The following is a 23,309-nucleotide window of genomic DNA, read 5'->3' as shown; positions in this document are numbered from 1 at the left end:
TATAGCACCATAAATTAACTATGGTTGATAGTAATTAATTGAATATTTCAAAATACCTACTAGAGAGAGTTTTGTTTTCAACACAACGAATGATATATATCAGAGGTGACAGATTTGGCAGTTACTCTGATCTGATCATCACACACTACATATGTATTGAAATGCCATACTGTATCCCATAAATATGTGCAATTAATATATGTCAATGAACAATAAAAATGTTTAAAAATACTAACTCCTTTATTTTTATCACATAGTTGGTAGATGATATAAAGAAGATCTAAAATAATTTATTTTTCTTTCTTTCTTTTTTTTTTCTTTCTAGGTGCACTTTACCACTGAACTACATCCCCAGACCTTTTTAATATTTATTTTCAGACAGGGACTTTCTAAGTTACCCAGCCAACCTCAAACTTGTGATCCTCTCTCAGCTTCCCAAGTCTTTGGGAGTATATATACACAATGCAGATGTGTGTCAATTTCTCTTCTTTGGTAAAATTCATACCTTTAAAAAATCAGAATGTAACACCAAATATATACCTCTCTGTATATGTAAGAGGTTGAAACATTCCTTGACATTTAGTTTTGATTTTGAAGTTGTCTCTTTCTGTTGTGTGTGTGTGTGTGTGTGTGTGTGTGTACAGATAGACAAATATAGGCACACAAACCCCACACATATATACTCCAGGATAATAAAATAATAAAACTTGCAATAAGAGCAAAAAGTACTTGTCCAAATAAAGGGCTAACTGCCTATAAAATTTCCTTTTAGACAGTGAGGTCATAGCTAGAACTTGGCAATAAGACCATTTGAAACCACTAAAAATCATTTCTGCAATGTTCTGTAAGAGAGAGAAGGAGAGAGAGAGAGAGAGAGAGAGAGAGAGAGAGAGAGAGAGAGAGAGAGAGAGAGAGAGAGAATGGGAATAGATACCCAAAATCTGCAGCTGAGTTATTCTGCCTTTTATAAAACAACTTCACATCTGGACTGATAACTTGAATTCCACCCAGTGCCATTTAAATAGCCCAAGTTATAAACCTCTTAAACTTGGGGTTTATAATAGAAACACTGACAGACCCTTAACTATAGTGCCTCTATAGTAATGAAAGCACAACTATTTCATTATAGCAGTGTCTGGCGAGGCTGCTATAATTAAGAGTCTGTCAGCGTTTCCATTATAAACCCAAATTTTAAGAGGTTTTTAACTCACATTGTTTTAAATCACATTGGGCTGAAACTTGCTGTATAAAATGTCAGACCAGATGTGTGTGTGTGTGTGTGTGTGTGTGTGTGTGTGTTTCCTTTTATTTACCAAAAAAAAGAAAAGAAAAAAAAGATGGAAGTTGTTTTTAAGATTGGGTGTGAAAAATACGTATTGAAAAAAATTATTCCCTTGCTAGAAGCAAAAGATTCATGGGAGGGGCACAGAGAATGAAGTCCAAAATATCTTTTATTTTTGGTTGTTTTGATTGCATTTTCCCCCTGTTAGAAGTGCTCTCATTTGGGAAGGCAGATTTGTACTTATCCAAAAAGTAATGTTAAAAAAATGAATCATTTGATACTGGGTTTTTGATACTGGCTTATTTGGAAGATATGTGATAATGTAGCCTGCTGAATATGATGGAAATATCTTGCCTTGTATTGTTAATTGTGCAGCTGCTCTGATATTTGAGATAATCTTTTTTGAGCTCACTGTCCTTGTTGGGAATCACTTTTAGGTTTAAATGCACTCTCACAGTAGGGTTGCCTGATCCAAGCCCTGTTGGTTTCTGGGGAAATGAATAGAATTTGGATGTTTTCATGAATTGTGTTAGGATTTATTAGTTTATTCACTCAAAGACCATTCAATGAGCATCTACTGTGTGCCTAATATTGTTCTTGGAATCCTAGCACAGAATATATATGGAACTGGCAACACTGCCCAGCACTGTGCATCTTGTCAATGTTAGGACTCTAAATTATTTCACCCAGAGAGTTCTAACCAGAACTCCTTGTCTCTTCAAAGGGGCCTCTTAAGTGGTGAGACTACTGCCCCTCCCCCATACATTATTGACTCAGCACACAACCCAGTCTAGAGGCAAGTATAGACTTACATAGAGCCAATTCAGCTTTTTCCTTCCTTTCTTTTCTCTTTCCTTTTGGATGGGTCCATCCAGGTATATGAAGGAACTCTCCAGCTCCCAGGGGCCCTCTGAAGAAAGATGCTAGACTGAGTGAGTAATGGATCTACTAGGAGCCTCCTGGGGGAAGTCTGTGTCCATACAGAGGTGTGTCTGCTGCTCTCCAGGGATCTCTTGGGTCTCAGGTTCAGGGTGACACTGGGGATAGAGGAGGAAGAGGAAGCCTACCTGGTTCCTCAAACACAATCTCCCTCCCTTTTAAATTCATTTCCCATTGTCTAACACCTTAACACACCATCCTCAACAGCCCCAGATTGGAAACCTACATCAAATGCAGGATTGAAACCTGTTTTATTTGTATGAAGAAAACTGCCCATTTTCTATTTTCTGATCTGACAATTAGGAAAAACAAAATAATAATAATGATAATAAAGAAAAGCAGGAAGAAAAAAGGGTGAAAGGATGAAGTCATAAAAGCAAGGTGGAACTGACTATATTTTTAATCATTCATTCAGTCATTCATTTATTTATCTTTAAGTCTATAAAAGTATTTTCCCCTAAAGGCAGAAAGTGAATATTTTATTTTAATCTTGTAGTTTCCATCGAGACAGACCTTTTAACCCTTCATTCTCCAGCTCAGCCCGAGTCCCCAGCGCCAGGCGATCCTCCGCACGAGGGCTGGGGCTGTATTAAGTCTCCCTCTTCGAGCTGTTTGTTGACCACATTCACGTTCAGAGCCCTGGAGCTAAAAGCACTTTACACCATAAAATAAAAGCACTGTCTTTTTTTCTAAAAGGTTACGTCTGGAGGCCACGCGGCTCATACTTCATACCGAAAACTACTGAAAGGACTATGAAATCCTCTATGATTTACACTCTCTCGCTGCATTAGGGTATAGATCTACTCGACTCTAAAAATACGGTGGGTTTCTAACCGACGTGAATATATGTGCATTATTTCAGAAAGTCTGTTAGAAAACTTGTCAACACATTATAAAGCATAAACCAGGACTTGGCTATTAAGTACGGAGATCAGAGGCAGAATATATACTGCAGGAAGTACTGGGGAGTCTCCTCCGCCGGCAAGATAAAAAGTGGGAGGAGGGGAGGGGAGGGGTCGTCTGTTGGCCTGGAGTTTACATGCAGTGTCGTCACCAAAGGTTTGGGAAAGAGCCCACGGAGCGTAATTACCCTCTCAAGGCAAGCAGAAAAGGTTCTACAGCCCCAAACGAAGTTAACTGAAAGACCAGAAAAATATTTTAACATTGTCATAATTTATTGCTTTCTAAAAGCCACTTCTGGAAAGGTAAATATACTAATTGTGTATCCAAGTGTGTGCGTTTAAAGTGACCTTTCACCCCCCCCCCCCACAAAACCACCTGCATCATTAATCAATACTTATATAATATTTTAAAATCTCTTAAAACAACACATTTTTACTTCTTTAAGCACATGTACGAACTCTCCCCCTCCCCCACTTTTGGGCTCTGTAGCGAGCATCCAGCAGCGATGAGGGAGGGGGGCGTCACCCGCACCGCCGAGCTAGAGGGACGCGGGAGGGGGGTCCGCGACAAGGAGAGATCAAGTGCCAACGCACAGCCCTAGTTTTCTAGACTGGGTGAAATCTGGCTGGGGGAGGGGCGGAGGAGGAGGGCAGTCCCCATTTCACCCTGGGCATTTTATGATGGTGAAATTAAATATATGTTAATGGTGGAAACGTCGCTCCTTACCTCTCCATTGGCACCCAAGGAAAGCAGCTGCAAAGCTGGCTTTTTAATGTATGTTTTAAGATGTGGTTTCGGAAGGAACCCCCTGGAATCTGAAACAAGTGCAATAACATAGCAGACCTACTTGTAACTAAGTGCTTAATTTCCTATGATTTTTTTTTTAAAGAAAATCAATAAAATGTTGCCAGTTATTTATTGGAAATAACCACAGATAGCAGCCCTGATAGGGTGCCGGTTTTAGAGAGCACAATTGTGTAATGAATTGTAATTCAGAAGACTGTTAAATGTGAACCACAGAACCTTTCAGAGGTAATAAAGTCATTACTTTTTACACTACAGCCAACCCTGAAAAGCTTTATACACACCATTATATATAAATCACACATATACAGTATATATTTCCACAACACAATCCTCCCATTTATATATCTTCTCTCTATATGAACTTTTATGGATGGATGGGAACAAGATTCAAATCTGAAAAGCTCCATTCTGAAAGAACCTGACTCACCGTTGTTACCTGAAGGGGCTTTTATTTTATTTATTTATTTTTCAAAGGCCTCCCAGTTGCACTTTCTTCTTCCCTTTCCTTACCTTCCCTCCAGCCATCCAACTCAGTGTCCCACCTACCCTCCAACCCCAGCCGTAGCATTCTTTTGGTAGCTCGGAGACTGATTTAACAAGACAAAAACCCAGATAGTAGTGGAAGAGACGCTGACCTGCTCTGAAGAACTCAGAGAAAAGGGGAAATGGTGTCACGCACACGCCACAGAGCTTTACTGCGAGTGAATCTTCCTGCTTCTTAAAAAGAATTTGAGGTCCTCCCCCCCCCCCCTTAAACTGGAGGGAAACAATAACAACAACAAACCCCATTTACACAAACCCAGTTCAGCCCACACCTCTCCTCGTGTTGGGTATCAAAACCTCCTTTCCTTGCTTAGAGGGGCCCGAAGCTTCACCGAGCTAGGCGAGCCAGTCATTTTGTAATAGGTTTGAAACTTTCCTAAGACGACGCAGGAAAAAAAAAAACAGCCGCTTGCCGGAGAAGCTGGGAGGTGGGTGAGCGCGTGCAAGCCCGAGGCCCTTGCTTAAAACAATAAAGCCCCCCGCCGGCTGGGTGAATTTACGGAAACGACACCTCTCAGGCTGAGGAGGGGGATGAGAAAACACGAGGGAATGTGGAGCCGCTTGGAGGAGAGGGAAGGAAGGCTCCTTGCTCTGCAGACACACTCACACATGTCCACCTGCAGCTCGGGGGTCTCTCGGGCCGCGGCCACCCGTCTCTACGCTGCACCCTCCGTGCCTCCCTCGGACTTCAGTCCATCTCCACCGCCCTCCCCCCCGCCCGCCGGCCCTTCCCGATTTTGAATCCGAGCGCGATCTCCTCGGCGGCGGCAGCGGCGGCGGCGGCGGCGGCGGCTGCAGGGTGGTGCAGGCAGGCTGGGAGGCTGGGAGGCGGGAGACGCCGGGGGACTTTGCAGGCACGTTCCTGAATAAACTTTCCAATCGCAGGGGGTGCTGTTGCTGTACATTTTACGTAAAACTGAAAGTATCCCACGCCAGAGTGAAGCCCGCTTTTTGACAGCGGCAGCGCGCGTGTGTGTGCGTGTGTGCATTAAAGAGACAGGGGTTTATTTCCAACAGGTCTTCCCTAATTTCCAGGGAACGTCTTGCAGAAAGGCGAGAAGGAGCTGCGGGCTCAGGGTTGTGCGCCACGGCTGCGGGCGCCTGGGGAGTCAGTGAGGCGCTGACCTGGGGCGGTCATCTCGCCACTGTGGCCTTCCCGCGGCTCCTGAGAGCCAGTCACTCTCTCCTTTCCCCATTTTCTCTTTCCCTGGGTAACAGCACAGGAACTGTTGTGCTTCGCCCGTAAGAATCATTTTCTTTTTATCCCTCTGCGCTTTTGCAGTTACTCTGGAATGGGAGGGGGTGTGTCCCTCCCAGAGACCCGGCTCCGGGACCTCCCGCGGCGCCGGGAGCACGTTCCCAGGGACTGGGACTCCTGAGATTGCCCGCGCTTTGTCCTCCGGCCCTGGGCTGCTCAGAGAGGTGGAAGCCTTAGTGCCTCCATCGACCCGGTCCCCAGCACTCCCCTCCCTGGGCTGGAACCCGCCCTGACTCTGGCTCCTCGGTCTTTATTCCTCGGTCTCTCTCCCTACGACCCTTGAGAGCTGGGAACTCGGTGCATCCAGTTGCATTAGACTCAGAGGCTTGTTGGGGCTCTCATATCCCAGTCCCTGGTTCGGCTTTGGGGGCGCCCTCCCGGCCCTTGGGCCCAGGCCCGCGCCGTTTCCTTCTCCCCAACCCCCTCCCTCGAGGCCGCCCAGGCTCCAGGAGGCCCCGGCGCTACCCTTCCGGACCCGCAACCTTCCAAACTTGGGCTGGATTCCGCTTCTCCATGCGCTCCCTCCCGCCTCCCCTTGCCCGCTGCGGAGCTGTAACTTGGAGGTTCAGCTCTCAACTTCGGGTGATTTTTCTTTCCTATCCTCTCCGTGGGCAAAGTTTCCTGAGCGCTGCCGCGGGCTCGAGGCTTTCACTTCGGCCCCGGGCGTCAGCAGGCAGGGAGCGAGAGCCGCGGCGGCGGGGAGGGGAAGTGGGTGTGCGCACCGAGAGGGTGTCCGGGAGCAACTCTACCTGGCTTCCCTCCGCCCGCGCCTCCCCGGCCCTGGGTTGCAGCCTCTTGGGGCACTCTTTCCCCCTCCCCCTCTTAAATAATCTTTCATTTTAGGGTCCGCGTGTGGCGGGGGGGAGCAAGGCGCAAGTCTTGCTCCCCCCCTCCCAACCCGCCACCCCTTTCTTCTCTCCTGGCCACGCCACCGCCGCGGCGCTCGCTGCGGCCACTGGTGAGCCAGCGGCCCCAAGCCCCCTCCCCTCTACCCGCCCCTCCCCCAGGGGCCGCGTCTGGCGTCTGCAGAGCCCCCCGCCCGGCACCTCCCCCGCCCCGCACTGGCCATTGGCTTGTCCTGGTCTCTTTTTCATGTCCAGCCCCTGATGTGTGTCCATTGGTGTGAGCTTCCCCTTCCCTCCTCCCCTTCTCTCCTGCTCGCCCTGCCCATGTTTTGTGTGTCTCTGTCCATCCAGACTCCTGACGTTCAAGTTCGCAGGGACGTCACGTCCGCACTTGAACTTGCAGCTCAGGGGGGCTTTTGCCATTTTTTTCATCTCTCTCTCTCTCTCTCTCTCTCTCTCTCCCTCTCTCTCTCTCTCCCTCTATCTCTCTTCTCTCTCTCTCTCTCTTTTTTTTTTTTTTGCTTAAAAAAAAAAAGCCATGACGGCTCTCCCACAATTCATCTTCCCTGCGCCATCTTTGTATTATTTCTAATTTATTTTGGATGTCAAAAGGCACTGATGAAGATATTTTCTCTGGAGTCTCCTTCTTTCTAACCCGGCTCTCCCGATGTGAACCGAGCCGTCGTCCGCCCGCCGCCGCCGCCGCCGCCGCCGCCCGCCCGCCCCGCAGCCCACCATGTCTCGCCGCAAGCAAGGCAAACCCCAGCACTTAAGCAAACGGGAATTCTCGCGTAAGTAACCCAATAATAGTAATAATTATTATTAATAATCACGAGAGCGCGCAGGACGAGAAGCAAGAGCGAGGGAGAGAGAGAGGTGTGTGCATGCATTTTTAAATTTTTCACGTGAAAAACCTCAGAGTCGAAGTAAAAGAGATTAAAGGGGAAAAAAATCCTCATCTCCTCTTGAATCATAGCCGTGTGTGCACTTTTGAGATAGCACGCACCTTTCAATTTTATTTAATTTTACAAAAATTTGACTCCTCCTCTTTTCTCCTTTCCGCCGCTTTATTTCTCTTTTCAAAAAGGAATGCAATGATCCCCCACCCCCCGATTTTGCAAAATAATGAACAATGCTAAGGATGAGAGCAACTCACAGGCAAACCTGGGGGTGGGAGCTGGAGGGAAAGGAGGTTGCTTCCACTCACCGTAGGAAAACTGAAAGGGGGGGGAGGCATTCTAAGTCTAAAAAACAATTCCTGGGGAAAAAAAGAGGTAAGATCGGCCCTTGGACACCAAAGCGCTCACGGTCAAGTGTGCAGCGGGAGGAAAGTAGTCATCCTCACAATAGTGAGAAAGTGGGACTGTGGAAAGGGGCCCCCGGCGCTCCTGAGTCTGCGGAGTCGGGAGAGGGGCTGCAGTGGCGGGGAAAGCCTGGTGACCGAGAAGCACGGGAGAAGCGGCCGGCGCTGCCGCCTTTTGTTCCGGCCGGAGGTGGGTGTTTGTCCCGCTGCCTTTTGTGCCGGCTCCTAGAGCTTGCCCTCCTGCGCCGCCGCCGCCGAAGGCAGGAGCTAGGGCCGGGGGAGGAGGCAGCCAGGGGCACGCGGGAGAGGGAGGGAGGGAGCCTGGGCCGCGGCCGCCGGGTTGCGGCTGCCCGCCCCTCCCGGCCGAACCTTAGAGGCGGCAAGGAGAAGACGTGCAAAATAAATAAATAAAATTTGAATTAAATTAAACAAGGCAAGAGAATGTAAGATTTCTTGCCCTCAAACAGAAGTCAAACGCTCTGCCAGCCCTTTTCTTCACCATTTTCCTCTTTGACTCCCCCCCCCCTTAAAAATCTCACAATCTCTAATGAGGGGGGGCATTGACAATCACCCCCTTCCCCCAAACCCCTTCAGTTGCAAACTTAAAGCGCCGGCGGCACAGAGAGGGAGCGAGGAACTCCCTCCTCTTACTATTTTTTGGAAGATTTTCAAAAAAAGTGGAAGTGGATTTTGATTGGGAAAAATCTCGTGTCTGAATGTTTACAAGCACCGCGTGTGCGGGAGCCTCCTGCCAACAAACAGACAGAGGACCGTGCGCGGCGCGGCAGCCCGGGAGCAGGCGGCGGCCTCGACCGGGCCTCGGCGACCTCGCCGCTCCCCAGTCTAACCCCGGATCGCCCACCCCGCGCCCGCCGCCCACCCGCCAGGCACCGCTGCTGGCCAAACCGCGACTGGGAGCCAGTCCGGCCCGCGGTCCCCGTCCATCCCCAGCACAATGCCCTGATCTCCGGTCCCGACCTCCCAGACTGTGAAATCGGCTGGTTGAAATTCGGTTTTGTAAAGCATTTTTATTTTGCAAAGCAACTGTAAAAGCGCGTTCTGCGCGCCCGCTCCACTTAGCCCCGGGTACTCTCTCGGACTTCTCTTGCTCTGGACCCCGGGGAGGTCACCACGTGCTTTCCCTGCCCCTCTCCCACTCTGTCCGGCCACCAGCCTCCAGCACCCTACCGTGGCCAGACCAGGTTAACGGAGGGGGTGGGATAAGGGAGAAGTGTGTTCGAATATGCATTTTGGGGGTACTGGATCCCAGGACCCTGCACGCTCCACCTTTAGGTTCTTGTCCTTTACCTTGGGCCTGGCTTGGTCGGGGGTCCTCGTGAGCCTGTGTGAGGGGTAGTGGTGGCTAACTCCAGCTGAGCGGCGCCTGGAAAGGCGGGCGTAGGCACTTAGGAAAGTTTGAGAGTAATAGAGAGAAAGGCGTGAGAAGGCCCTCATCAAACCCTGCTCCCGCATTCCTGACTCCTCTTTTAATTTTTGATGCAAGTTTAAAGGACCACCTATACTCGCTTCTGTATTTTTTTTTAAAGGGGGGGGGGGGATGAGCACTGGGAATTGAATTTTTCACTGGGCCCTGGAACTTGTCACACACTTCGGAAGCTCCCCCGCCCGGGCACGTTGCGGGGCCCTCCCTCTCCCCACCCCCGCGCATCCCTCCCTCGCGCTCTCCCCCGCCCCCACTCCCCCGGCCGCGCCGGATGCGGAGCAGACGCGGCGCGCGGCGGTGTGAAGTTACTACCCGGCCAGGTACCGGCGGGAAGGAAGGGCAGTGTTCGCTGGACTCGGGAAAGCCGGGCCATTCGGAAGGATGCAGTGGGGGCTCAAAGGATCGACTGGGGCGCGCAGTCCGAACTGCTCCCTGGTACCTCCTCCCTCTTGGGTCCATTTCGGGACACTCCAGAATGGGAGGGTTAGTCTCCCTGCCAGTCCCAGTGCGGGCACTGGGTTAGGGGGCCAGATTTTGTGGGGGTACGGAGATCGTTCCTTTCTCTAATTTTTGGGTGCGCAGAGGGGGCGGGAGCCATTCCCGGTCCTCAAGAACGCCCCCCCCCCCACTTTGCTACGTGGGCTGAATGAGCCATTCGGTCGCTAGGAGGCAGAACAAGATCAAGAAAGCTCAGCGAACTTGAACCTGTACCAGAGCCTCCCCCACCCCCTGCCCGGCGTTCCTTGGCCGGGGAGGGACGAGCTTTGCGAGGGTGGGGGTGGGGGTAACGAACGGTTGGGCAGAATTCCCTTTCTTCCCCCACACCCCATCACCCCTTGTGTCTTTGTTCTTCATTTTGACTTTAAAAATGCTTCTGGCCAGGGCCGGGAAGAGGCGACCGGGCGCGCGGCCGCCACCCCTGTGCGCGAGCAGAGGAGACCAGTGTATCGGGCGCGGAGCGGGGTGCAGTTTTCGCTTTCTTTCGGGCCAGGCATTTTTGGTACCAAGAAAAGGGTAGTGCGCGCTCTCAGGCTTCAGGGCACCCCCGAAGGGAGGAATATATAGCAAGTTTGCATTTGATCTCCAGGTTCACTCTCTCAACCCCTCTTCCCCACGCAAAGCACAGGTCTCGGCGGCTAAGGCAGGCATGCCGGGCAGCTCTGCAGCCCAATGCTCCCCCTCCCCGCCTCCCGCAGCTCTCGCCTCGGAGCCCGAAATCACAACAATAGTAATAGTTATCATCATAATGATGCGGGCAAGCAGCGTCATTAATAATGAATAACCGTGGCCGCCGCCTGACGCACACCGGGTGCATAGACTTGCGAGGGGAAAAAGCATTTGCACAGATCCTGTAAAGTAAAAAGTGTTAGCGTGTGGGAGAATGAATTTCAGGACCAGCTCTTGGCTGTGTGTGTGTGTGTGTGTGTGTGTGAGAGAGAGAGAGAGAGAGAGAGAGAGAGAGAGAGATATGAAACCAAGACTGCACCAGGTTAACCAGCCGAATTTTCCAAACCTCACTTCCTTTTTCACCAACTGGCGGGCCTAGGGAACCATCACCCCGCGGCCCGGCTGTGGGCGTCAGGCTGCAGTGGAGGCCCCTGGCTGCCCGCCGCCGCTGGGCCCTGGGTCCGGGTCCCAAGGCCGCTGCTGCACGTGTTCGCAGCTAGCGCGGCCAGATCCTGTAGCCTGGAGGCTGATCGCTTTGTGCCTCAGAGTCCGGGCGGCCCAACTTCACTTTCTGCACTGCCCACCCCATGCTGGGCCCCCGGCCTGGGGCCTGCAGCCTCTGGCTTCGCTTTTGTTTCTTTGCTTTTCCTCCTTTGCATTTCATCCTCCCGTTTGCTTTACCCTGTTAGGAAAATTCTAGGGGAAGGACTTGGAAAGCAAACTTGAAGACACATTTCCCTTTACCCCTCCCCCCTCCCCGGCAGTCCTCATTTCCCTTGCTTCTTCCCGACATTTTTTCTAAGGATTTTTTAAAAAAAATTTATTCTTTTGCAACTACAGAAAAGAGGAAAGAGATCTCAGTCAGCCTCCGGGACACTGAGACGTTCCAGTACGTTTTGCTGAACGCAGAAGCATTTTATTTTCTATTTCTTCCTTCCCTTGTAGAGAGAATTCGCGGCTAATTATTATGATTATTTGCCCACTCCCCTCCACTTCAATCGAGGACTCCCCGCTTTGTAGCTAGAGTTAGGCCGGAGCTTAGAAACGATGGTTTTGTGGGGGGAAGGAGGATGGAGTTGAGTTGAGGGAGGGGGTAAAATGACTGAGGTTAGGAATGTTTTTAGGGAAAGAGGAATTTGCATTAAAATACAGAGAAATTATCTGATGCCCAGAAAGGAAATGTTGATTGCCACTGAGAAAAGATGTCAATGTAAATCAGTAGACTTGCAACAAGAGAATTGTATTTTCATATTTTCTTTGTCCCCCACTTCGTCTGATTTTTAATAATATAGCAGCAATAATAAAAACACGTTTGAGTCTTTCTCTGAACATTTCTAACCAAATGTTTTTCAAGGAGCCGATGTTAAATGTATTTCATACATTAGGATATAATTCTTGTTAATTAGCAATAATTTACGTTAAGAGCATAGAAAATGTTGAGGTTACAGGTTTTATATCTGTACATTTGATCATCTTGTTATTTTCAAGAACTTTGCCTCCTATAAAATTAATTAGGTGAAATGTGGAGGTGTAATCAGCAACCTGTGAATTACCACTTCATTTCCTGGTTTTGATTGTAAATCAGTTCAGTCACTACATTTAGAAGACTTTAACCAAGTCTGTTTTGTACCGAATTACCTTTAACTATTTGATACCTAGGAGAATATTTCCTTTTGCTTCTAAATAATAATCTCACATTCAGGAACATGTCAGGCCTTGGGAATTAAAAAACAAGCAAACCCATTTCTTAATGGTGGCATTTGTAAAAATGTTTTAACTTTAATAAAATATTTTTTTTCCTTGAGTCTTCTTTCAGTCTGCAAACCTCAGCACCTGTAGTTAATGCTAAACAATAACAACAACAGCAAAAAGCCAACATTTGTCAGTGTGTACTTAATTCAAATAGCAGGGATCTTGGAGATGATTTCCCTATTCCATTCTTCACTTGGTCAAAATGAAAGCAAAATGTAGGAGAAAAATGACAGAAAGACACAAAGCAAAAGCACTTCCATTCCTCTCCTTTTATGCATGTGCATTTTGAATTTACCTTTTGGCCAGAATGTTGGGCAAAGAAACATTTAAGTGCTTACTTTGCTGTCTTTATTAGTAGGGAGATAACCTTCATATTCCTGTGGTGACCTTATGTTAAATTAGGAGGTGTACCAGAGGCTAGAAATTATGACATGTCCTACTTGAGCACAGGTGCAGCTAGGCAGGGCTCTCTCAATATTATTTCACCCAGCACATCTGGGAGTTACTCCAGATCTTCCCCCTCAATATTCAGCCTGGGTAGGGTTGAAATAAATTTAACCTGAGTTCACTGGATTTTTGCACTTTATCAAAATCTGTTCCAATATTCTACACTCAAATTAAAATCTATTTTTTGATTCTCTGTGGCTTTAAGTTCATTAAATGTGAAATTGGCAGCTTGCTAAAGAAGGTCAGACTGATTAACTGTTTAAGACTTGTACATTTTCTGCTTCACTTTTTTTTTTTTAACTGGCAACATCCTGGTGGTGTTTTGTATTTTATGATTTTTGTGGGGGATAGAGCAAGCATAATGTTTCACAAGCAGAGACTTCCCAGATCTCCTTTCCCCTCTGGAAGGTTAAAAAAAAAATGATAGAAGCGGTTCAAATAGATGCTGGAGTATTTTGGTATAAAGTGGGAAAAAAAGAAAGAAAGAAAGAAAAACAGGACAGAAAGACATGTCTACCTTGTTATACCATCCGCTGGTGATTATGTGTGCAGAAATAGTCCCATAATGAAGCGTTTTGGAGCTCATTCAGAAAATTAGTCAACTTTGACAACATTAGGCGAAGTATTTCAAGTCTAAAGAAAGGACTTCTCAGCCCTTTTCTGAAATGTGGCGTTTGCTTGACCATTCTGATTTTTATGTCATGGATGCCACCAAGTGCAAACATGTTTAGAATATTTTAGGCTTTCCTTTCTTCAGAATGAAAAAATGACTAATTGGCTTATTTTCTTAAGTACTCAAAGTATCCCATTTAGCTAATGTGTCTGAGAAGAATTGCCAGTGAATTTGGTATTTCTTTGATTTTGTGACACTGCTGAGAGTAGGATCAGAAAGATTTTTGGCAGAGTGAATTATGCTGCGTTATGATTATTACTTAGATCCGTTTCACAGGTGAATCCAGTAGTTTTTTTTTTGTTACAGCAGTGTAAATGTGGCACATTGTGCTATAGTAGCTTTCTTATTCATGAAACTGTGTCTGTATACTTAAGTGTATATACATTCACACACAAAGAGTATATGTGTTTATTCACCTCTCTTTTTCTTTGGCATAATAAACAACTTGGTGTACAGGATAAAAAGAAACAAATTTGGTTTCAATCCATGTTTTTACCAGTTTTTCTTGGTAGTTATTATTTAAGCATTCTTTATGCTCCTTGTGTTAACTATTTGTTTAAGTCACATTCCTCCAAAACTTATAAACCAGACCTATTTGAAGTGTGTGTGTGTGTGTGTGTTTCCTTTGGAGTTACACAAGTCAGACAGGTTTTTTTGAATACATGATGATTTGCTTCATTGATAAGTGCACTTTCTTGTTGATAACCTCCACATCGTTATACATTTTGCATGCTCAAATTTTTCTGTTACATAGAGAAATCTAGAAACACTTAACATGAGGTGCAAGGGTGGGATGGGGTTGAGAATGTATTTTCCCCCTTTTCTCTCCCCTCTGGCACTTTAATAATTGTGCTTTTGTTTTTCCAACCACAGCCGAACCTCTTGAAGCCATTCTTACAGATGATGAACCAGACCACGGCCCGTTGGGAGCGCCGGAAGGGGACCATGACCTCCTCACCTGTGGGCAGTGCCAGATGAACTTCCCATTGGGGGACATTCTTATTTTTATCGAGCACAAACGGAAACAATGCAATGGCAGCCTCTGCTTAGAAAAAGCTGTGGATAAGCCACCTTCCCCTTCACCAATCGAGATGAAAAAAGCATCCAATCCTGTGGAGGTTGGCATCCAGGTCACGCCAGAGGATGACGATTGTTTATCAACGTCATCTAGAGGAATTTGCCCCAAACAGGAACACATAGCAGGTAAATGAGAAGCAAGGAGAAAAGCTGTTTGCATGTTTTCTTTTCATTTTCAGAGGCGCTGTAGCCAAGCAGTAAGGAGTGGTGAAGTGCTTTCTGTATATCTCCATGTGACTGTCCATGACAGCCCTGTAACGTTAAAATAATCATTCCTATTGCATATGTCCAGAACACAGAAAATAAATATTTTCCACCTCATGGAGTCAGATGTAGGTGGAATAGGTACACACACCTGACACCCTCTCTATGGATCTGCTGACTCTGAATTTCTTTCCTTCTCTATGCCTGCCTTCTTCTCATTTTAAAGTGTTGAACCTTAACTACACCCAGCCCAGCTTTCAACATCCATTTCTGGCCTTGGTGACTTGTCAGAGGCAAAGCGGCCACATAGACATTTGTGGTTCAGCCAATGACCTGCCTGACTCAGGATACCTGGTTGGGCCTCCTTAGGAGTGCAGTCAGTTCTCAAGGCTTCCCTGAAGTGGGGTGGGCTGTCAGGGTGGCTTGGAGAGGATGGAAAGAGTTAACTGAGCTCCAGGGCTAGCCTTGGATCCATATTGGCTGTCAGCCCGTATGGGGCTGTAATTAAACACAGCCCCGTGGTGGGATGACACCGTGACCTTGACTTTAAGATGCCATTTTCGACTGGCCAGGCCAGAGTAGAGAGGGCAGTTGCTGAAGCGCACAGACATGCTTACTCGAAAAGTTTAAGGGCATGTTGGAAATTTCAAAAGGTTGGTTTGACAGGAACGGCTGCTCCCTGCAGCCTGCCTCCTCAGCTCAATGATAAATGCTTCTCTGTGCTCTCTCTTGTCTCTGATGTGGTTTTGACAGATGTATCTTGATTTTGTTTGTGGTTTACACAACCACATGTCACCCTTACAAATGTCCAGTCCAGACTCCACTGTTTCTGCTATAACACAATGTAAAATTTTTCTTGGAAAAAATACATATACATATTCAACAGCTCTCTCTCCTTCGGTTAATTTTACCAGGGAGGTAGCTAGATGTGTGGGTTTCTTAGCAGCTCAAGGGGAAAGTAATTAAAGGCTAAGAGAGGGACTTAAATTCCTTACTCTGAGTGATAAACAGCAACACTATATGGTGACCCTTAAGATACTTTTTGATTTAGCACATTAGACAAAGCAAGTGGTGAGAGAAACACCACGCCTATCAATGAATGGATCACTTTCTTCCACACCCCCCCACCCCAAGCAGAAGATTTGTTCGGTTTTAGGAAAGGTAGTGCATATAATCAATCAATGGATTCCCTGAAATTTGTCTCTCTGACATAGTTTGACCACAGAGTTAAACCATAATAGGTCAGTGCCTAGAGAGGAGTAAATGTCATATAATCCCCACCCCCCAATTTGATCATTAAAATCAAACATGACATCTTCTTTCTTTCTTAAAAAATGTTTTCTGTAGTAACACTCAGATACTTTTCCTTTAGTGAAATGAGAAGTCTGCTACCAGAAAAGCTGCATTTGTGAAGTGTTTTTCTTAAATATACCACATTTAGCTTATGTGACACATAGGTTAAGGTTTTCATCTCCCCCCACCCCACAGTAGGATATGGCAATGACCATTTCCATGTGCTGTCTTGTGACTGGAAGGAAAATGAACAGAAGTGTAAGGCATGATTAATGAAGCAAGAGCAGGCGGAAGGGGATTTGTCGTCTTTGGAGATCCAAAGCCTTGCTAAATCACCAAATATGGAGTAACGCTTGCGTGATGTAACACCGTATTTACATATCGAGCTGCTCGTTTAAAAGACAAAACACAGTGTCTGTCAGGCAAGAATTAAAACCACACTTCTTACTGAGGTTCCAGATAGTTATTCAGTCTCAGATTAACCAGCTTGAAATTCTGGACCTCTGTATTTAGAGGAGGATTCTGAGGCTGGGGAAGGCCTTATAAATAGTTAAGGCTTTTTACTCTTACAGTTGTGAATTTACATGGGGAAAGAAATTGGCTTTAATTCTCTGGTTGTCATAATGGTTCAGTTCCTTTTTTTTTTTTTGGAACTGGTTTAATAGCAGAGCCTAGAGAAGTCCCTTCCACCAACAACAAATAAAGCAAATTCAAGATATACTTTATGAGGCTAATCCGACATAGTTGCACTGAGATGGAAAGCTATCTAAGATAGTCAATGGGTGCACAAGTGCTTGGACCCAGGTGAGGTAAACCTTGCAAACAGGAATAATTACAAAGTCTTGATTGCTTTCATTGTGTTTAATCACCGGTTCCCACCCTGGAATTGGCTGAACATAAATAGCATGGTCACATCTCAAAGTGAGATGTCAGTAACTAGAATCATGACTTATCATAATTCACAGTAATGAACTAAGAGTTTCCTATGGTGAAATTAACATTCTACCAATGCACATAAATTATGATGCTCTGGCCCCCAGGTGCCCCTGAAGTGAAGTTCTGGAAAGACGGCTGTGTTACTCCCAGCCCATTTCTCTAATGCACATCTCCACAATTCTAAGTCTGCTTTTCTCCTCCTCCTCCTTCTTATGATGAGGAAGGAAACAATAACAGTAATCATTCAGTAGATATTTGAATTGTGTGTCACAAAAAGAAAGGAGAAGCAATGTCTGTATTAGGAAAGAGATATATTGATGAATCTCTGGAAGAATATGTTTGGCAACTACATAAAAGGTAGTCATTTAAGCACGCTGTGTAGGAAAGGCTTTATTAAACTGATGTAAGTTGGATTTGAGTTCATAGTGTGCTCTGTGCCATTTTGTAGAAAGAAAGCAGGAATAAAACCGTGACAGATCTTCGTCAGATAAATAAAGCTTAGAATTTGGGGCTTTCAAATAGGAGAATAAGGTAGAGTTCATAAGCTCTGTAAAATAGTGTGCATTTTGACTGTGCTCAGGCCTCCCAAAGCTGAGTGGTTTTTGGAAGATGCTTTTTACCTGGTGAATAGATGGTATGTGCTCCCACACTCCATCCACGTGCAGGTGTTACCTGTGCCCAGGTCAGGGTTGCTTTTTCCATTTTATTCAGATATGTGGCATATTGTGTGATTGTGATCTACAGAGACCACTGAAATAGTATTAATTGAACTGGAAATATACCTTATATTGTGTGGGCCCAGTCTGTCAATATGTGTGTGGAAGTACTCACCATCAGATACAAGCAGCTTTAACTGTCAGTCAGAGCTTTCAATATGGATTTTGTTGTTTTTGAGTCTCTTATTTTATAATGGGGGAAATATTCATCGAAGATTAGTGGATGTGAAACTGCTGTTTTCTTACAGAGAAGGCCAAAAATATTAATCCACAGTGTCAGATTTGGAGTTTTGACTTATTGCACATAGGAATCTTTAAATTAGGGTTCGACTGTCATAGAAGTTAGTATTTAAGGGAAATGGGGAAAATATAATAAATCCCATAAAGTGCAGTCAAGTCTGGTGTTATTGATATGTAACATTGTTTTCTCCTTAAAATATTGAACATAAACATATCAGGATATTGGAAATATTTGCCTAGACAGTATAGCTGATATCTAGATAATGATATGTAAGACAGAAACTCTCATGAAGGGGGTTATACTAATTTTAAATGGAAAAACATTAGCATGTTGCTTACAGGTAAATCAAGTATAACGTATTTGTGCTTTTCAGAATTTAGAAAATCAACTTGCCTTTTCTTTTTGTACCCATTTTAATTCTTTCCTAACTCGGACTGGAGGATGTATTTGTATACTTTATGGTATAATTGTAAATGAGAGTATAAATTATAGTATCCTATTATAACTACTTATTTTTCATTTCTCTTCATTTGTGTGATTCTGAATAAAAACTACTGACCTCTGAAGTGAATTTTCAAGCCTGGCAGCTAAAACAAACAAACAAACAAACAAACAAAAAAACCAAAACATCAGCACTTAAAAAAAAATCAACCAATATACTGGCAAACATTTTATTTACCTTCAGAATCCAGAGAGTTGAGAATATTGTTTTCTAATAAATACCTAGGATATTTCCATAGGGAGCTCTGTTTGTGAATCCCCTACCCAAAGACTCATGTTCATGAAACTGGGAGTCCTATATACAAGCTGTATTTGTAAATAAGACAGAGAAAGGTTGTGAACTGGCAGCTTGGATGTTTTGTCAAAGTACAATGTCAGAGAAACTCTTTCTAAGACAAATTGTAAATAGAACTGTCACAGTGATTGCATGATTGAGCCGCAGAAGTGTCCTACAATTGTTGGCATTGTCAGAGGACTTTTGAAAGCTTAATTAAACACGGTGGCCCGCATGGCTGCTAAATTTACTTTGGAAAGCCAAAAAGAAAAAAATATATATATCTAAAATGTGTAAGATCCCAAAGATCCCAAAGTTCTTCAGACAGTGCCCTTTTGGTGGCACAGAAAAGATGCATTGTGCATTTTCTGAGTTGTCTTTTATAAATAATAGTTTTGAGAATAGGTCCACGTGATACGAAGATCATCCTGTGTGTGATGTGGAGATTGTGTTAGTTTTTCTGTCTCCTGCTGTTACAGACAGTTAATGTAAAAATGGCCTTTTATTGGAAACACAAATATGTATTCACTTCAAGAACAGGAGCAGAGGGGGACAAAGTTTCCCTCCCATTCTCTGTGTTTATTCTGTGAAAGCTTAAAAAAAAACAGTGCTGTAATTTCTCAAATCACCCCTTCCCTTGTTGTGTTGCAGGTTGTGCCTTTTCCTTTAAAGGATCTGAAATATGTTTTGCACACCTTTCTCCCAGTGAATGTGGAATTTAATTGTGGAGCTGCCCATGGGCTGAAAAATGTAACTGGGTGTAGAAACATGTAGGCAGGGTCAGGATAGGCACCTTCAGCTCAGGGAAGAGGCGAGTTGGATGCATATTAATGGCACATTTTAGATTCCTGGAAAATCATTAATTTCACACTGCAGTCTCCATGTAGTTTGGTAAATGTGGGAGGGCTAAATGGGGGTACCTAACAAACATGTGAATCCTGGGGCAACATTTTTCAGATTTTCATGATTTCTTAATGAAGGCGTTTAATAAAGGAGAAGAGATGAATGTTGGCTTTGCACACCAGTCAGTGAGCAAGGGAGAAAGTTTGTCTTTCCTTTGGGGGAAAATATTAAATTTAAAAGAAAGTAGAAAGCCCAGCTAGGGAGATGCACTGAGATTGCGTCACTTGATGTTAATTTAATCCACTTTGGTTGGTCTGTTCACACCCTTTATTGCACAAAGAAATCATTTGACAAAATTTACCCCAAGCCCAAGTCTGTTTTTACATACAGTAGTACCAGCTTTGTGCAATAAAAAGCACTTAGCATCAAGCTGGACCCAGCCTGGCACCTTGCCACTTTTTTAGCATGAGATTTAATCACCAAGGATCTTTAGTACCTTTCTGCTTGTTCAGATTTCATTTGGGTCATGGCTATGTCAGCAGTGTTGTTATTTCAAGGATTTAAAAAAAAAAAGATTTTAACTGAGGGCCCACTTTTAATATTAAATCAAGCAGGTTTTTATTTTATGTGTCAATTTGGAGGACATTAATAAAGTTCATAAAATATGTCCAGAGTATATAATTTAAAGGAGAATGACTAGTATTTTTATTTATAATATGACTAGAAAATTGACCATCGAATCCTTTTCTCCTCTGTCTTTTTTCCTGCTCAGGTAGATAAGCACCCTTAAACTATTTCTCCCCTTTACTGCCAGGGTATAGAGCACTGGCCAATATCAGTAAATTTACCTTTGTAATTTGCCATGTAGTTTTTACAACAATGACCTAATTAATTTGAGCACGAACCATATTATTGCTACTGGAGTCATTTTCTGTCACAAACTTAATTTCCAGGAAATGTAACCTGACGAATAAGAATTCTTCAGCTCTCCACATGTGCTCCTAGAGACCAAAGGCAGATTTAAAATAATAATAATAAAAAAAGGCCAGCATTATTAAAGCCAGTATGCTTGATGCCAAACTCAATTTGAAGCCAGTAAACATCAGGCTGTATTTCTAATCAGTTTTAGAATGTAACGTATTCCAAATTGGGTTCACTGGAATTTGTCTCCCTGCTTTTTACTGGCCAGCTGCACTCCCTATGCATTTTTAAAACATTTCAGCAAAGGCTTTTGCTGTTCTTAGCAGGGTTAGTAACTTGGGGTCTATTTCTGAGCTCATTCGTCATTCTGCGATGGCATTGAGTTAGGTTGGCAAGGGAAGGATTTGAGGCATGGGGGGTGGTGAGGTCACTTCTGATCCCAGCAGGGAATAGGTGAGCTTCATTTGCCTTTACAATAGGCGCACAGTTACTGCACCTTGGAGGAGCTCTCAGGTGCCGCTCAGATGGGCGCATGTAAATGCCCTGTCAGATGCGGAGCCGGAATATTAATGCTTCTTCCACCACCGCGCCATAATAAAGCTGTACACAGCAAGCTTAATATGCAGCTAGTCTGGGGAATTGTATAAACTTAGATAGCCCAGTGTGAAAGACAGCAATGGAAGAATGCTCGCTATGCCACAGTTTCCATCTTGTTCTCCTTTGATCTATAGCAAAATGAAAACATCATCCTGTCCTCCTCTTGGAGTTGTCTCCCCAACTCTGCCACCTTCCCATCTACCACCAGAATTTTTTTTGCATGTGCTGGTATGGAGAAATGGGACATAATTTGTTTCATATGGTTAATTACAGGCGTTTGAATATTTAAAATTTTAAATAGCCACAGTTCCAGCTTTTCCTGTTAAAAGTATGTGATTTGAACAAAGGGATTACAGTGTAAATATTTGTGGTGATTTGCAACACCCCTCTTTCCAATTAAACACACACACACACACACACACATACACACACAGTTTAAATCTAGTGCTGACTTAAAGGACTTCACCTTCATTTGTACTTTTTTTTTTTAACCAACTCTCAATTGGAACTCCATTAAAATGTTTTACCATTTTATTTTTGAGTCCGCTGTTGCTTGAGGTTTTAAAGAGGATTTTGATAATGTGTTCATTTAACAGAATCAACAGCTGTCAGAACCAGTTGTGGTAAATCCACAAAACGTATAAAGAAAAATACACACGTTTCCTGAAACAAAACACTTGGAAAAATAAGGTGCCAAGAACTGGCAAATTAGAAGTTTGCAGACAGGGAACTGAAGTGGCTCAGTCTCTTGGTTTGCCCTAGAGACTGATCTGAGCAGATCTGATGCAATGCTGCTGGGAGGTGGACTTGAGCAGGTTGCTCCTTAAGGCAAAGCTGTGTGCTACTGACGTGTGCACATGAGGTAGGCTGGGCCTCGGTTCGCTCCCTCTGCTCCCTCCTTTTTTCTTTTGGATCTCTTTATATAGATAAAATATCAAGTTCTTAAGAGTGCTAAACAACAAATTATATCCACCTAAAGGTGAGATGATCGGGTTTAAACTTCCTGTAAAAGAGGCGAGAAGGCGCCTCCCACACCCTTTTCCAGATAGGGTTGGCAGAGTGTTATTCAGAACCGAATCGCTCTCCGCCAGGCAATTCCCAGTGGGAACCTGGAGCAGGTATGTTGATGAAGGGGATACCTGGGGACCTTTGGTCACTCACAATGAGTTTTTGTTTGTATCCTCACTGTTGTTAGCACTGGCGCTGAACAATTACACCCACAATTTGATCTCAGTTTTAGATAGAGGTAAATCCATTGATTAAAAACTCCTATTAACATAAAGAATGGGATTATTATGAAACCTGCAAAGGTGATTTCAGAAGGAACAAACCCCCAACCCCTTCTATTTTCTTTTTTTGAACTTTCTAAAAAACACCAGGAAGGGTCCTGCCAAGCATCAGGGCATTTAAATGTATATTCATCATTTGTTCATTTTCTTGATATGTAATAATGCATTAAAAAGAAAAGCTTTGAGGAGGGTCACATTTGTTAATTTTTAGGGAAATAAGGTGAATCTTGGATTCTTAGTTTAGTTGGAGCACAATGTACTACGTGGCAAGTCTGATCTTTTATGTTTCAAATATAGTTTCTCTTTGGGCAAAAGAACACAAACCCCCCAAAACCATAAAACAGAACCTGAAGCACTTTCCTTCACCAATTGCAGATATACCACGATTTCATGATTTATTTACATTTAAAGGCAAGCCCATAATGAACCATTTACTGCCCATTTTAACTCCTCTACCCCAAATCCTTTGAGGTCACAGTTAAAACAATGCATTAACCAATGTTAAAATTGAAATCTCAGGAGTTTCTCTCTCCTATTCCATCCCACCTTAAGACTTAAACAAAAGAAAAAAATTATTCTTTTACATTTAAAAGTGAACATTGGCTACTGAAGAATGATTTAAAGGTGGAAAAAAATTTTAATAATAAATCGTAACCTTCTCATGTTATGTTTTTGTTATGTTAAGGGGAAAAAATCAATAAGGAAAAATTTAATTCTGATAAAGATACTCTTGGATCTTTGAAAACAACTGCTGTCCTTTTAACTAAAACATTTGAGCAGCTTCAAAGACTATGTATTTCTTCTGATCTTGGAGCTGTGTGACTGGTAGCAAGAAAGAAAAAAAAATCTTATTCTACATACAAGTGGATTGCTTAACAAGTCAGCACAGACACGTACTTGTTTGTACAATAGAGATAAAAATTCCTGTATAAAAATAATTCAGCTGCTGACAGCAGGCATTGTTGTTGGACCTGTCTTTTGTGCTTGTCCCAGCTCTGGGCCCTCCTCCCCTCCTATCTGCTTGGGGCAGCCTGCTGCCTGCAGACTCCTGACC

General features: G+C 44.4%; 1 protein-coding gene across 9 annotated transcripts in view; it reads left to right on the top strand.

Annotated features, from left to right (window-relative positions):
- Positions 1-6,800: 6,800 nt before the first annotated feature.
- Positions 6,801-23,309, top strand: part of Bcl11a (BCL11 transcription factor A) — a 97,149-nt gene continuing 80,640 nt past the window's right edge. For 5 of the 9 annotated variants that reach the window (XM_071601595.1, XM_027934286.3, XM_071601594.1 and 2 more), the window contains exons 1-2: positions 7,189-7,368; positions 14,237-14,566. In XM_071601595.1, the coding sequence (XP_071457696.1) occupies positions 7,314-7,368; positions 14,237-14,566 (385 nt within the window). In that variant the 5' untranslated portion in view covers positions 7,189-7,313. Of the gene's footprint in view, positions 7,369-9,587; positions 9,645-14,236; positions 14,567-23,309 lie in introns of those variants that run through there. The other 4 variants (XM_027934287.3, XM_071601598.1, XM_027934288.2 and 1 more) reach the window with 4 other exon arrangements.

The sequence above is a fragment of the Marmota flaviventris genome, chromosome 14, assembly GCF_047511675.1.
Source record: "Marmota flaviventris isolate mMarFla1 chromosome 14, mMarFla1.hap1, whole genome shotgun sequence".
Taxonomy (NCBI): Eukaryota; Metazoa; Chordata; class Mammalia; order Rodentia; family Sciuridae; genus Marmota; species Marmota flaviventris.
Note: the sequence above shows the minus strand (reverse complement) of the source record. Positions and strands in the feature narration are given on the sequence as shown.